This window comes from Labeo rohita, chromosome 16 (genome assembly GCF_022985175.1).
Source record: "Labeo rohita strain BAU-BD-2019 chromosome 16, IGBB_LRoh.1.0, whole genome shotgun sequence".
Taxonomy (NCBI): Eukaryota; Metazoa; Chordata; class Actinopteri; order Cypriniformes; family Cyprinidae; genus Labeo; species Labeo rohita.
The window spans coordinates 23,844,914-23,860,687 of NC_066884.1; the positions used below are offsets into that span (position 1 = coordinate 23,844,914).

Sequence of the window (15,774 nt, forward strand, 5' to 3'; positions counted from 1 at the left end):
TGATGTTAAAAAAATTCAGCTTTGAAATCACAGGAATAAATTACATTTTAAAATATATTCAGACAGAAAGCAGTTATTTTAAATAGTAAAAATGTTTCAGCATTTTACTGTTTTGTTGTACTTTGGAGCAAACAAATGCAGGCTTGGTAAGCAGAAGAGACTTCTTTTAAAACATTAAAAATCTTAGTGTTCAACTTTTGACTGGTAGTGTGTATACAATAATGTAAAACTGTAAAAAATATTTTATTAAAAAGCTGTTCACCTGGTATATTCGCCATTTAATCTTATATAATATCTCTAATACTTGTGAAAAAATGTCTGTTACCTTATCGGATGTACAGATTTGTTTAAAAACATTATTTTTTATCTTCTGTTCTTGCAAGATGTTCACATTAGGTAATAAACGTACCTGTAAAAATAACAGACTAAAACACATGAAATATCTACTAAATGTGGAGTTGTTGCAACCATAATATGATGTTATTATTTGTGTTATGGTTTTTACACACCTCTAAGATTGTTGGATAACACATTGGTCCAACTTTATGTTAGGTGTATTTACCTTTATCTTCACTTTGTACGTAAAAAAACACCTAGGTACAGTGTTACTTTTGTGTTCATATAGAATTGCAAAACAGTTTTGTTGCTGCTGAGGTGGGATGGGTGTGGTTAGGGTATAGTTCACCAAAAAATGAAAATGTCTGTCTGTCATTAATTACTCACCTTCATGTCATTCCAAACATGTAAGACCTTTGTTCATCTTTAGAACACAAATCTAAGAGCTTTCTGACCCTGCACAGACAGCAACGCAACTACCACAGCTATTTACTACCCAGAAAGGTAGTAAGGATATTGTTAAAATAGTCCATGTGACATCAGTGGTTCAACAATAATTTTATGAAGCTGCAAATATACTTTTTGTGTGCAAAACAAAAATAACATCTTTATTCAACAATTTTATCGATGTCCTTACTACCATTATAATGTAAGTTCATAGTTAAAGAAGTCTAATTCCAGAACAACAATTTACAGATAATTCACCCCGTTGTCATTCAAGATGTTCATGTCTTTCTTTCTTCAGTTGTAAAGAAATTTATCTCCATATAATGGACTGATATGGTGCCCCGAGTTTGAACTTCCAAAATGTAGTTTAAATGTGGCTTCAAACGATCCCAAATGCATTTGTAAACGATCCCAGCCGAGGAAGAAGGGTTTTATCTAGCGAAACGATCAGTTATTTTCATTAAAAAATACAATTTAAATACTTTTTAATCTCAAACACTCATCTTGTCTTGCTCTCCATGAACTCTGTGTATTCTGGCTCAAGACAGTTAGGGTATGTCGAAAAACTCTGAGCGTATTTTCTCCCTCAACTTCAAAAATCATTTCAAAATCATCTACATCACTGCAGAAGTACTGACCCAGTCTTTGCAAAGTGAACATGCAAAGAAGATCAAACACCCTTAACAAAAAAGGTAAAACATATAGGACGATTTTGCAGATGAGGGAGAACATGAGATGGGAGTTTTTCGACATACCCTAACTGTCATGAACCAGAAAAAACATAGTTCAGGGAGACAAGACGAGTGTTTGACATTAAAAAGTATATAAATTGTATTATTTTGATGAAAATAACTGATCGTTACGCTAGATAAGACCCTTCTTCCTCGGCTGTGATCATGTGAAGCCTCATTTAAACTATATTTTGGAAGTTCAAACTCGGGGCACCATATCAGTCCATTATATGGAGAAAAAACCTGAAATGTTTTCCTCAAAAAAAAAACACAATTTCTTTGTGACTAAAGAAAGAAAGACACAAACCTCTTGGATGACAAGGGGTTGAGTAAATTATCTCTAAATTGTTGTTTTGGAAGTGGACTTCTCCTTTAAAGACTTAATATAAAGTGGGTCCCTTACAATCACTGTTGTCCAATGTAATATTCCTAGTGTTCCTTCAATTTTCAGACACTGTAATTTAAGTTAATTATGACAAATATGGCAAAACAAAGGAAGAGATGACATATTAAAGAGATCCAAAATGAGAAATGGAGAGAGAAAGAGGCTACACTAGGAAGATGGAGATTTTGAAAGTCTTCTTTGCGATGTTGGACAGGCGATTATGTCAGTAATCCTAACTTGGACTAAGACAGCGAGGGAATTGACGGTTAGTAAACAGTGTTATGAAGATCTTTTAGAGATCCTTACCAAGTCTCTTCAACAAAATATTGCAAACGTACTCATATACAGACTCACATTTACCTGTGTGCTTAAAGTATATATCTGGCCCAACTTTGCCATGCACTGACACACACAAAGATAATCCAGGATTATGGGTAAATTTGCCACGGGCATGTTAAACCTCGGCCTCTAGTGGACCGCTTGAGATTAATGTGCTGCCCATTCCAGCGGTTCACTTGAACTCTTCACCTCACCTAATCAATTACACACAAATTCACACATACAGACACAGAATTAAAACTCTTAATAGCTTTACAGATTTGGTTTTATTCCACAATAGTTGACATCAAAAAACAAATTTGCATATTAGAAATGACAAACATTATTGTACTATCATCCAGGATGCTAAGTCTGAATGAAATTATCTTATTTGTTTCCCCACACAGCCTAGTGGCTTTGTCTGCCTTCATATGTATTTTTCTTATTTTACAAGAAAAATATGAATTATCTTGTTCTCACTTTAATTCATAAAGAAAAAAATGTTTGCTTACAGCTCAAGAGTATCATAATTTCATCTGCCAGAAACTTTTCCTCAGTCTACATACAGTATTTCACACATTTCAACATTATTATGTTCCCAGATGCGACACTTTGCTATCACTTTGCGCTATGCTCATTCTGTCTATCACGACTCACTTGAAACATATTGAAGTTAATGGGCTTTCAAATATTTACAGAATGATTTATGTTGCACTAATACAAGAAACAGGACTGATGTGCCCAGATTAAAAGGGTAAAAACAAACAAAATGGGAAAAAAGAAAATAAGGGGAAGCTTATTATATGACAGCAAAATATAGTGCACTATTGTTCTCGTTTTGTTATTACTTTTTGCCCTCATATTGAATAAGGTGGATCGCTTCTTCATTTTCAAGAATGCCTTGAATAAACTCACCCTCAGCCAATCGCTCTGAAAAAACAAACAAACAAACAGAAAGAGAGACAACACTCAGTGTTACTGAACAAATTTGCACATTAAATCTTTTAACAGCAGCCTTTTGAGATTACTTTACACTGGCATCATATTTGCTTTGTAATTATGGTGGGAAATTAAAAAATATATTCAAACATATATTTAAAAATTTATATTAAAACACACTAGAATCTTTTATCATGTGCCCACAGATGGCAGACATTATATATAAAACTACATTTTTAGCATCATTACTCCAGTCACATGATCCTTCAGAAATCATTCTAATATTCTGACTTGCTGCTCAAAAAACATTTATTACTATTATTATGTTGAAAACAGCTAAGTAAAATATTTCAGGTTTCTTTGATGAATAAAAAGTTCAGAAGAACAGCATTTATCTGAAATAGAAATCTTTTGTAACATTATAAATGTCTTTATCCTCACTTTTGATCAATTTAAAGCATCCATGCTAAATAAAAGTATTGATTTCTATCATTTCTTTCCCCAAAAAATGATGCTGACTCCAAGCTTTTGAATGGTATGGTGTATATTGTTACAAAAGCGTTTTATTTCAGATAAATGCTGATCTTTGGATCTTTATATTCATCAAAGAATCCTGAAAAAAATATTCAGCTGTTTCAAATTATGCTATTAATAATAACAATAATAAAAAATGTTTCTAGAACAGCAAATCAACATATTAGAGTGATTTCTGAAGGGTCATGTGACACTGAAGACTGGGGTCATGATGCTGAAAATTAAATAGCTTTGATCACAGAAATAAATTACATTTTAAAAGATATTCAAATAGAAAGCAGTTATTTAAAATAGTAAAAATATTTCACAATATTACTACTTTTGCTGTATTTTGGATCAAATAAATGCAGTCTTGGCGAGCAGAAGACACTTCTTAAAAAAAAAAATCAAAAAATCTTACTGTTCAAAATATTTTGACTGGTGGTATATATATATATATATATATATATTATATATATATAAACATGATATTACCATTATCTTTTTTATCAAAGAATGACCACAGTTTGTCTGCTCTCTTCTCAGGCGTGTTCTCATCTGCTGGAAGATTTTCCTGTTCATCCTTGGGAATCAGCTTAAAGATAGCCTGAGGATCAACAAGATGGAAGAAAAGAGGAGGTAAAGAGTGAGGAAAGAAATAGCACACTAATTCTAAGATAACACTATAATATTAGATAATAATATTATCTAAAATTATTATATTATATTATATTATATTTTCACATTGTGGCATTATTATTTATTTATTTATTTATTTATTTGTCTCAGTGAGGAAAACAGCTTTTAAATCATACAGAATGATCCTGCTAATCCTGCTAAAATAGCAGGAGGTTTTGTGTGAGGGGTAGCTTTAGTGGTAAGGTTAGGGTAAAGGGATAGAAAATACAGTCTGTACAGTATAAAACTTATTATGCCTATGGAACATCCCCATAAAACATGAAAACCAGTGTGTGTGTGTGATTATTTTATACTAATAATACAGTCTAGCAACCTTTTTTAATTCACCTCATCAATACAGCCAACCTGTTTTACCCAAACAGTATTAATTTTCAGACCGAATCTAGTTGGCAGTGAAACTCTCTGTGACAACCGCATTCATTAGTTTATTGGAGTGTCAAATGAATAACCATCTGCGCGTCTAATAATGCTTGTCTGGAGGTAATTATCATAGATTAGGAGCACTAATGCCAAGGGTCAAGGGTCATTATACATAGACTTTAGTTTTACCTGACCACAGCTGACCTGGATCTGAGTGGTCCAGTGAGCCGACGAGATGTTTATCTCTGACACGTAAGACACGTACGAATAATGCAGATTAGAGGTCGTGCCAAAGCTCCTGCCAAAACCAAACACTGCATGGCCTCAGTACAGCTCAGTCTGTAATGCTCTTTTGCATTCAGTCACTGACACGATAGCAGTGACATTTACACTTATAAACCAACAAACTAGTAATCACAAATCCTGAGTATAAGGTCAAATGCTAATGGTGTAGCGAGGATAACCGGTTTAAAAATACATCCACAAATGCCTAGTAAACAATGCATCAAAAAGGGAACGGTATAACTTTTCATCCTGATGCATGACTCTTTTCCTGCTCAGTAAAAAACAAGATTTTTTTCTTGTGTTTGTCTACCTGTGTATGTACTGTGTAATTTAAGCCGCATGTTTGCTGCGACTCCTGCAACCCACTTATCGAGCATTTTCCTAAAAAAAGTATCGTAAACTGTAATCCCCCCACCCACCTGTCTAACGGGTGTCTGCGTTTGAAAAAGCCTTTATTGTTCAAGCTAAACCATTTATCGGATGAATTATTCTGGGATTGGCCGATTGCATTAGCCATGCTCCAAGGCGACGGCTTGTTAGGTCAAAGATCATAAGACGTTTGGCTTCTTTCTTTTTACTAAGGCCTTGTGTGTCTGTTCAGTACTGCTGACTGAACAAAACTCAGAGAGAGAATAGCATAGATTCATTGATTGAATACAGATTATGTAATGCGTGAAATTTTGTCGTTATTTACTCAACCTTTATGAGTTTCTTTCTTACGTTGAACACAAAAGAAGATATTTTGAAGAGCCAAACTGTTGTTGGTCCCCATTGACTTCCATAGGGAAAGAAACACTGTGGAAGTCAATGGGGACCATCAGCTGTTCAAAATATCTTCTCTTATGTTCAAAATAAGAAAGAAACTTATAGAGGTTTGGAACGACATCAGGGTGAGTAAATGATGACAAATTTTTCATGTACTCATACTAATGTTTCAATGCATTAGTATGAGTACCATATCGGGGCAAGTTGGGGTGTATTTCAGTAACTATAAAGATTTGCATCAAATGTCCATTTACACAGATGTATGTTTTCAGTTTGGTTTCAAACATCTTAAATCAGAAAGATTTGGTCAGTTTTGTCTTCTAAAATGTAAAGATTAAACAAGTGACCACAATAAAACCACACTGGGATACATTCAGATTAGAATCAACTATATAATGAAGGCAATTTTTAGTCAAAATGTTGAACTGTGATTTCAGGTGTAGGGCAACATATGTTTTTAACTGATGATATTTTTTGTCATTTCATGCTGGTTAATGGCAGGTTCTATTGTGATAAGTTACCCCTGTTTGACAGCATATAGTGTGACAGCATATTTCACATATAGGGGCATGTTGTCACAAAAAGTCAATGTGCATTTAATAATCTTTTTTCTAGAATAGAAAAAAGGTACAAAATTGTAACTGGGGCAGTACAAAAGGTAGTAATATGTACTTTTAAAGTACACTACAAGGGGAAAAAATGTGTATGATGTCCAGGCAGAAAATTACCGGTACATTTTTGGTTAAATGGTTTTTGTCAAAATTGAGTTATTCACATATTCTTATTTTGTAACAACTTATTTACATTATGTGAGAGCTCTGTAAATGTATAGAATTCCTTAGAATTCCAAGGCGGCGAAATACAGACATTTTCTTCAACACTAGAACACAACACAATGTAATGTGTAATTCAAAACATTAGTAAAGCACCTGCAAAAATCAATACAAAAAAAATCCTTAATTTTAGCACTGTACATTGGGATATATTTTTACTGTTTTTTTTTTTTTTTTTTTAAGACTATACTAATATGTACTTTTAAACTACTAATATGTACAGTTCCTGCCTTTTAGGTGCCTTTTAGTTTTTATACCTCAAGGTATCACCCCAGTGACTGCTTTGTACCTTTTTTCTTTGAGTGTGGAGAATAACGGTGGAAGTGTCGAAATCGGTTCACTTAATGCTATGATTTTGAAGCCAACAGTGCCACAAATGCTATATATTTGTGAAGGTCGACTTTTGACCTACCTGACAGATTTCTGCCACTTCTGACTTGGTGATGTAGCCGTTCTTGTCGACATCGAAGAGCGAGAAGGCCCACTCCAGCTTCCGCTCCGTCTTTCCAGTTGATGTCATATGCAGAGCAATAATGTATTCCTTGAAATCCAACGTTCCATCGTCGTTCTGATCGAAGGAACGGAAGACGTGCTGGGCGTACGACGTGGCATCGCTTTCTGGGAAGAAGCGTTCGTAGATCTTTTTAAACTCGTCTGGTGTGATACGGCCAGAAGGACACTGCTTCTGGAAGTTCTCGTACCACTGTGACAGTTCATTCTCTGAGAATTTGGTATTGAGCTTGAGATCCTCCAGGATCTCCTTTGACATAGCACTGCTTTTGGCATTCCCCATTTTTGGCTGCTGGTGGAGAGCACAGACAGGGATTCAGAAGTGTTGTTCCTTTTCCAGTCAGAGATACACTATATTATGTAGCTGCTCTTGCTGAGACGCTCCCGGGGAACCTCTCTGTAGTTAGTGTCCCATAAAATCTTGGTTCTCCTTGTGAGAAATGATGGACTGATAGATGTTACACCCAAGTGTTGACAGAGGAAGAGCAGTGTCCGTTGTAATGAAGCTCTCAAATGTAAAGGGAAGAATGAGCGCTGATCGATGATGCTGGCTGGTGATGGGTGGGTGAGTGAGTGGGGGTGGGGCAGGTGAACTTAGGCTGTTACCTTTGAATGCAGGTTTAAGTCGTTAAAGAGGGATTTGACATGGCTGAGCCTCTGAGCCCCAAATCAACAGCTTGGGACTGTCCCCTTCCATAAATGATTACAATAATAATCCAGAACATAGAACATCTTACAAATGAATCGCACGATCTAGCTTTACGCAAATACCCAGTTCTCATTACATCTTCAGCTTGTTGATCATGTTATGTGACATATCAAGCATTATTTTGAATATTTATAACTTAATATGTAATAATTGTAACATTAGTGAATCTAGCTAACTAACGTGTTTATTTAATATTTTAGGTTTTGTTGAAATTGCAAAATGGACTTGAGATGATCAAGAAAACATTGCACAAAACAGTAAGGTTTTGCACTATATACTATTGCTATTTTATTTTTTATTTTTCCAGCAAAAAGTGTGTTTGTGAATTTATATACTGCATGGAGTTACATAGTAGTGTAATTTCCACCTATTGTTACAAATAGCATATTTTTAAAATGGTCAATTTATTAATGTCATAATGGTGTTTTTCCCCCAGTAACCTTTTAGCATAAATCCAGAGATCCTCTCTTTGAGTGGTCTTCTTGGTGGCCTACATTATCACACAGCTGACTGATATCACCAATTATTATAAGCATAACAGACATGCTTAAATGTATGAAAAGCGGAGTAAAGTCAATAACAATAAGTCCTGAAAATACAGTCATGTCCTCAACTGACAGTCTTAGGCCTCTTACTGAGACATCAGAGCATTTTGGCACAGAGAGCGGCATCCAGACAACCAAACTGACCTTTTGCGACATTTAAAATAAGGCCATGTTGTAGAGACGCTCTTATTTTTCCTCAGCTTGATATCTTGTGTCTTACTAAATTGTATAACTGATCAGTTAGGTTGTGTGGATGGCTAAATTAAAAAAGGTTTATTTTATTTATCTTCTGTTAAATTCATCTCACAAACTCAACACTCAGTGTCACTAAGTGTGAGACTGATGTCTGTATCAAGTTCATTGAGGTTAATTTGAGACACCTCTTGGTTTTTGTTTGATTTTATTTCAATTGCCTGTGGTAATCAGGGGATGGTTAAGCCTGGACCTGACATCTGCTGTACCCTCTTTTCCAGGAAGCTTCCCTCTTTTAATCTTATTGCTTTTCACCTCTCTACAACTTTTCATGCCACCTGTCGTTTATTAGGTCTATTGCCCCTCTCTCTCTCTGGTGCATGTTTTCTAATTTACTATATTATGCATCATTTTCAGTTCAGTGTCAAACTTAAGCAAACAAGACTTTATCTTACTTACTGAGTGGATATTGCCCATAATGGTTTTGTGTCTGGATTTTAGGCCTTAACTTTGACACTTACACATAAACTGTAGTGGGTACTCCAAAATTTATTCGGTTTGGTTCAGTGAATAATGGCAGTTACTAGTCTGAGAGCATTTAAAAGATCATAAAAACTTACATTTATGCAAACATCAAGTGAAAAACAGTAGCTGGCAGCCATTTGTAATGACGTGTAGGCAATGACATTTTTCTTGCTGGATTTAGGGCCAGATTTACTAAACAGGGTAAATTAGAGCGCAATTCCATAAAAGCGCAGAAGGGAGGGGGAAATTCAGCGGGTGATTGACTGACTGATTATTTCCATGATGACCAGTGCAATCTACCTACAGCAGATTCTAACTTTCAAATGAATGCTCTCATGTTCTGGTCTCCATATAAATCCATGTTGAAACGGTAAAAAAAAAAAGAAAAAAAAAAAAAGAAGGTTGACTGAATTAATTAATTTTAAACTTTTCAAGTGTAACTAATAAAAATGTGCGCAGGGTTAAGCTGCTTAAAGGAGAAGTCCACTTCCAGAACAACAATTTACAGATAATGTACTCACCCCCTTGTCATCCAAGATGTTCATGTCTTTCTTTCTTCAGTTGTAAAGAAATTGTGTTTTTTGAGGAAAACAGTTTTCTCCATATAATGGACTGCTATAGTGCCCCGATTTTTAACTTCCAAAATGCAGTTTAAATGCGGCTTCAGATGATCCCAAATGCGGTTGTAAACGAGCCCAGCCAAGGAAGAAGGGTCTTATCTAGCGAAACAATCGTTTATTTTCATTAAAAAAATACAATTGAAATACTTTTTAATTTCAAATGCTCATCCTGTCTTGCTCTCCCTGAACTGTGTATTCTGGCTCAAGACAGTTAGGGTATGTCGAAATGATGTTGATCGTATTTTCTTCCTCAACTTTTAAAATCATTTAAAAATCATCCTACATCGCTGCAGAAGTACTGACCCAGTCTTTGCAAAGTGAACATGCAAAGAAGATCAAACAGCCTCAACAAAAATGGTAAAACAGCGATATATGATGATTTTGAAGTTGAGGGAGAACATCAGACAGAAGTTTTTCGACATACCCTAACTGTCATGAACCGTAAAAAAACAGAGGTCGTGAAGAGCAAGACAAGATGAGTGTTTAACATTAAAAAGCATTACAACTGCATTTGGGATCGTTTGAAGCCATATTTAAACTGCGTTTTGGAAGTATAAACTCGGGGCACCATATCAGTCCATTATATGGAGAAAAATGCAGAAATGTTTTCCTCAAAAAACATAATTTCTTTACGACTGAAGAAAGAAAGACATGAACATCTTTGATGATAAGTGGGTGAGTACATTATCTGTAAATTGTTGTTCTGGAAGTGGACTTCTCCTTTAAGCTTAAAGGGAACCCCAGGCATTAAAACTTGTATGGCTTAATGTAACATGAATGATGTCTTTTACTGAAATATGTAGTAGAAAACCCATAAAATATTTATTATTTTAAAAAATCCACATTGTTTTATACATATTTTGGACTATGGGCCATCATTTCGATGACGTCAAATGGTTGCACTCGGTGAGCTACTGGTGCTACCTGTTACTATATTTACCCTAACACAACTCAGAATATAAAAAACTGATATGATGACCATAGCTACTGAAAGAGCTTACGTGTGGTGATGGATAAAAGCACAGGCTTAAACCAATTTTTTTTGGAATTAATCTAAACACCCACGTATATTGAGTGAAATCCGCATTAAGAAACTCCTTCATTGACCGTGGCTGCATTTACAACATACAGACATTTAAACTGTGCTGAGGACTCATCATCTGTTTAATAGAAAAAAGAGGTAAACAATCACATGGAGATGTTTCCCCTGTCCCTATAAATTTCTTCTCATTAGGTCACACATTCATACCTCAAGCTGCATTTGAAACTTTCCAAAACATTCACTTGATACAGGTCTGCCCTACCTTTAATCACCCTGCATTTATTTAACTCCCTTGGAGACACCAGACATACCTCACTCTTTCCTCTTTTAGCACAGGGATTTTCTCTGTGCTATTCCAGGAATTCCAAAAGCACATTTATTGGATTACCTGTCAGAGCTAATTACAATGCACCCACCTTGACAGCAAATTGTGACATGAGGTGTACAAGGATTGCTGGGACTAGCGTAGAGATTTAGCCTAGTTGTTGTTGTGGTTGTGTGAGTGTGGGTGTATGTCAGTGGAGTCAATCTGGGCAAATTGCAAATGACAACTTAAAATACAGTTTGTCAAAAAATACTTCTAAAAGTGGATAACATCAAACAGGCTGACTCGTCAGGCATTTGACACAACAATCGTGCAACAAGATTTGAAAGGAAACGCCCTCTTATGCAAGTGTTTACTGACGTCATGCTGTTTTCAAAAGTGTAATGGACATCTTATGCCTTTCAGGCTTGAACAGATCAACTTGTGCTTTGAATGAGTAGATCTTTAGGAATAACTAAACAGATTTTGCCAATAAAGAAATTAAACGAAACCTATTATGCCCTTTTTTACAATATGTAATATAAGTCTCAGGTGTCCCCAGAAAGTGTCCATGACGTTTCATCTTAAAATACCCCACAGATCATGTATTATATCATTTTGAAAATGGCTATTTTGAGTGGAAACAGAAATGCACTGTTTTCGTGCATGTCTCTTTAAATGCAAATAAGCTGCTGTTCCCTGCCCCCTTTTCTAGAATAGGGCTGTGCCTTTACAGCTGGGATCTCAAATACTCAGCCAAAAACATCTGTTTGGTTTTGATTATCATGTCTATGGCGCTGAAATCATCTGTTTTAAAACATATTAGTTTAAACTTCTGATATAGGGTTTTCTGAGCACACATAACCGATGCACATGCAGAGAAAGCAGTTGTCACACGGCATGTGAGTGGGTAAGTAGTCCTCTTTCATGTCTTATTGTGCCTAAACTGTCAAATACACACAAGTTTATGCTAAAAATGTACAGGATTTACAAAAACAAATCTGTGTGGCAGCTGTGTAATAAAGTTTAAAAAAATCAATAAATCAATTGCTCTCTTGTCTCCTCTAAGGTTGGGACTCTAGATAGTGTTCTGTGCTCATTTGTGCAGCCAAATGACAGAACGGTTAACATGTTCAGATTAACATGCAGATTAAGGGGCAGTGATATTAAAATAAGATCCCCTTTCTAAATCACAGGGGGGGAGCAAAATCTGATGCGTTATTTTTGTTTACAAGGTTGCAGAGAAAGGCTTACCAAAACAAAGTGGTTGGTAGATGCACTGGGGACCTAATTATAGCTTCTAAACATGGAAAAAGTCATGATACATCACCTTCATCTCTCAAAAGACTCAACTGGCATCCGATAATTCTTGAGCTTGGAAATGATTCTGAGAAACAACCAAGTAGCGATTCAACAAAATCAACCAAAATGAGGCATGTAGACAGGATAGCGATTGAAATGCCAAAAGGGCAGGGGAGACCAAAGAGGAAATTTCTTTCAAAAGAAAAACCAAACTTTCTGCTTAGAAAACAATACCTCTTTTAAAAATCCAGCCGATTCTTAAGAAAAGGCAACAGTGAGGGTGGGAGCAGGGGAAGGGAGGGAGTCTTAGATAAATACAAGTTAATGGGTCATAATGAAGTCTAATGACAGACATCGCTTTCCTTTGGGACACAAAGGGCGATGGAAACAAACAAATGATAAGGAAAATAGAAACAACAGTCCAACGGCTCTGTGGTGGGTACAGGCTGGTCTGCAAGTAGTGCTACACTATCTAAGTAGTTGCAGAGCACTGCGCTGGCATTCAACATGCTCTTGCATAAGAGAAAACATGTCTTTGGAGAACATTTTTCTTCATGTTTTGGAATGAAAACTTATTGGTCTGACAAGCAGGAAAAAAAGGTGAGAAATTCATGCATTTAACTAAATATTCATTTATGCAGTTTATATGATTTATACATTTGTGTGATTAACACATAGGCCTAGCTATATACAGATGAAGTCAAAAGTTTACATACACCTTGTAGAATCTGCAAAATGTTAATTATTTTAACAAAATAAAAGGGATCATACCAAATGCATGTTGTTTTTTATTTAGTACTGACCTGAATAAGATATCTCACATTAAGGATGTTTCCATATAGCCCATAAGAGAAAATAATAGTTAATAGTTAATACCCTGGTAAAATTTTACCACAGCTAAAAATTTTACATACACTTGATTCTTAATACTGTGTTGTTACCTGAATGATCCACAGCTGTTTTTTTTTTTTTTTTTTTTTAGATGGTTTAGATAGATGTTCATGAGTCCCTTGTTTGTCCTGAACTGTTAAACTGCCCACTAGAGAATTCTTCATGTCTCACAAATTCTCTGATTTTGAACCCTTTCCAACAAAGACTGTATGATTTTGAGATCCATCTTTTCACACTGAGGAAAACCGAGGGACTCATATGCAACTATTACAGAAGATTCAAACGCTCACTGATGCTTCAGAAAGAAACACAATGCATTGAAACCAGGGGGTTAAAACTTTTTGAATTTGAAGATCAGGGTACTCATTGAACTCATTTTGTCAGCAAAATAAGAAAAAAAGTACACATCTTCATTCTGTTCAAAAGTTTACACAGTCCCTCAGTTGTCCTCAATGTGAAAAGATGGATCTCAAAATCATACAGTCATTGGTAGAAAGGGTTCAAATACACAAAAATGCTAAAAAAAAAATACCCACAGAATTTGTGGGACCTGAAGGATTTTTCTGAAGAACAGCAGGCAGTTTAACTGTTCAGGACAAACAAGGGACTCATGAACTATCACTACACCAAAAAATCAAACAACACATTCAGGTAACAATACAGTATAAAAAAAAATCAAGTGTATGTAAACTTTTGAACAGGGTCATTTTTATAAATTCAGCTATTCTTGTGGACTATATGTAAATGTCTTTTATGTGAAATATCTTATTCAGGTCAGTACTAAATAAAAAAATAACTTGCATTCTGTATGATCCCTCTTATTTTGCTAAAATAATTAACATTTCACAGATTCTGCAAGAGGTATTTAACTTTTCAACTGAGGTAATTTTGATGGCACTTAAAAGAATAAAAGTCACACAGGTTTGGAATGACATGAGGGTGAGTAAATAATGACAGAATTTAAATTTTTGGGTGTGAGCTATCCCATATTAATGACCACAAAATTAATCAACTGTTCAAGATACTGATAGATAATAATAATTTTGACAATTAACAACATCAAAAAACATCATAATTATTTTTATCAACATCACCCATATTTTCTTTCATGGATACATGGTCTTTCTATAATTCCTAACACAATTTGTTATCACCACAGTGGCATTTAATATTCATAATGTGCTGATGTATATTCTGTGCTTTTGTATAACTGATAGGAGTATAGAAATGACTGACACATCCCTATGAGAAGAGATGAGAAGGACAGCTACTGAAGAAGCACAGCCTGGAAGGACAACTGCTTTCTAAAATCTTAATTTTGTTAAAATCAATATTTAAGGAGTTCAAAACAATTGTACATCAACAGGACAGACAGGCAGCTTACTTCTGTGAAGCTCATTAATGATGGCAACAACTGTGGACCCTTCAGCTGATTCGAACCCCACCCAAACAGTGAAATATGATCCAAAGTCTGAAACTGTGACTTTACCAAATGGATTGGTTTCTGTGGCAGGTGTCACAGTGGTGACGGGGGGAGCAGAGCTGTCCTGTGGCTCCTGTATGTTGGCCTTTGGGGTTTGGGGCACTCTGGTTGGTTTGAGTGTTGTGTTGGTGGGTTTGTGGGATCATCTGGAGTACAAGAACAGTGGTCTGTCACACCTTCTGGCCCTTGGATTGGTACTGCTACTCAGCAGTTTGGGTCTGATGGCTGTGACCTTCACCATCCGTTTCTTAATGAAAAAGAGAAGAATGAAGGCCAGGAGAGAGAGGGCAGAAGCAAATCTAGTGTTAGTTAATGAGTATGCAGACGTTATTTTAAAAAGAGTCACAGTGTAATAGAGCAGTGACGTGAACTCCCTCTCTACTTTTTGCCTGATCGTGGAGGAATATCACAGAAAATTCATTGGATTCAACGTGTTTGCTATTTCCTTTGTGTTTTCAGAACACAGAAGAGGCATATTTGCTTCTGCATTCATGTCTTTATTAAACTTATACTGATTATCTAACTTTCAATGAATATTATTCCAGAGGTTTTTAGCTTTTAAACTGATGCAGTGGCTCTAAATTGCATTTCTTTTTGAATATGTGTACTGTATCACTGTGTAATTTTTTCTAATCTGAGTGCATCTCTATTTTTGTAGCTATGTATTTTACTATATACAATATATACAATATACACATAAATGCTATTTTCTCCATTGCCATATACTATCATTTAGGGGAGAAAAACATGAACACCTGACAACAGAACCAATGACAATTGCATCTGCATAATTGAGGAAATATAAGTATAGGCTGTAAAAAATGGTTGAAGCTTGTGTGCTTAAGAAAACCCACTGCAGCTTGATATGTGCTCATTTCTTTGTTACTGAATGTGTTATCTGAAAACCAAAAAACAAAACAAAAATATATGGAAATATACTAATAAATACAATTTGATATATCAAATAATACATTTGTGTGAAAATATAATGCTTAATATTTTTTTTTTTTTTTTTAAATATATTGCAATATAGTCATGCT

General features: G+C 35.3%; 2 protein-coding genes across 2 annotated transcripts; one reads left to right on the forward strand and one right to left on the reverse strand.

The window, feature by feature from the left end:
* Window positions 1-2,485: 2,485 nt before the first annotated feature.
* Window positions 2,486-7,695, reverse strand: rcvrn2 (recoverin 2). Its single transcript, XM_051132133.1, has 3 exons — window positions 7,024-7,695; window positions 4,165-4,276; window positions 2,486-3,147 (listed from the first exon to the last, which is right to left on the reverse strand). Exons 1-3 carry the CDS (start codon window positions 7,402-7,404, stop codon window positions 3,062-3,064), a joined length of 579 nt encoding a protein of 192 aa, XP_050988090.1. The 5' UTR covers window positions 7,405-7,695; the 3' UTR covers window positions 2,486-3,061.
* Window positions 7,696-12,791: 5,096 nt separating this feature from the next.
* On the forward strand, window positions 12,792-15,692 carry LOC127178797 (transmembrane protein 100-like). Its single transcript, XM_051131924.1, has 2 exons — window positions 12,792-12,960; window positions 14,469-15,692. The coding sequence occupies exon 2, from the start codon at window positions 14,653-14,655 to the stop codon at window positions 15,085-15,087; it is 435 nt and encodes a 144-aa protein (XP_050987881.1). The 5' UTR covers window positions 12,792-12,960; window positions 14,469-14,652; the 3' UTR covers window positions 15,088-15,692.
* The last annotated feature ends 82 nt before the right edge of the window (window positions 15,693-15,774 follow it).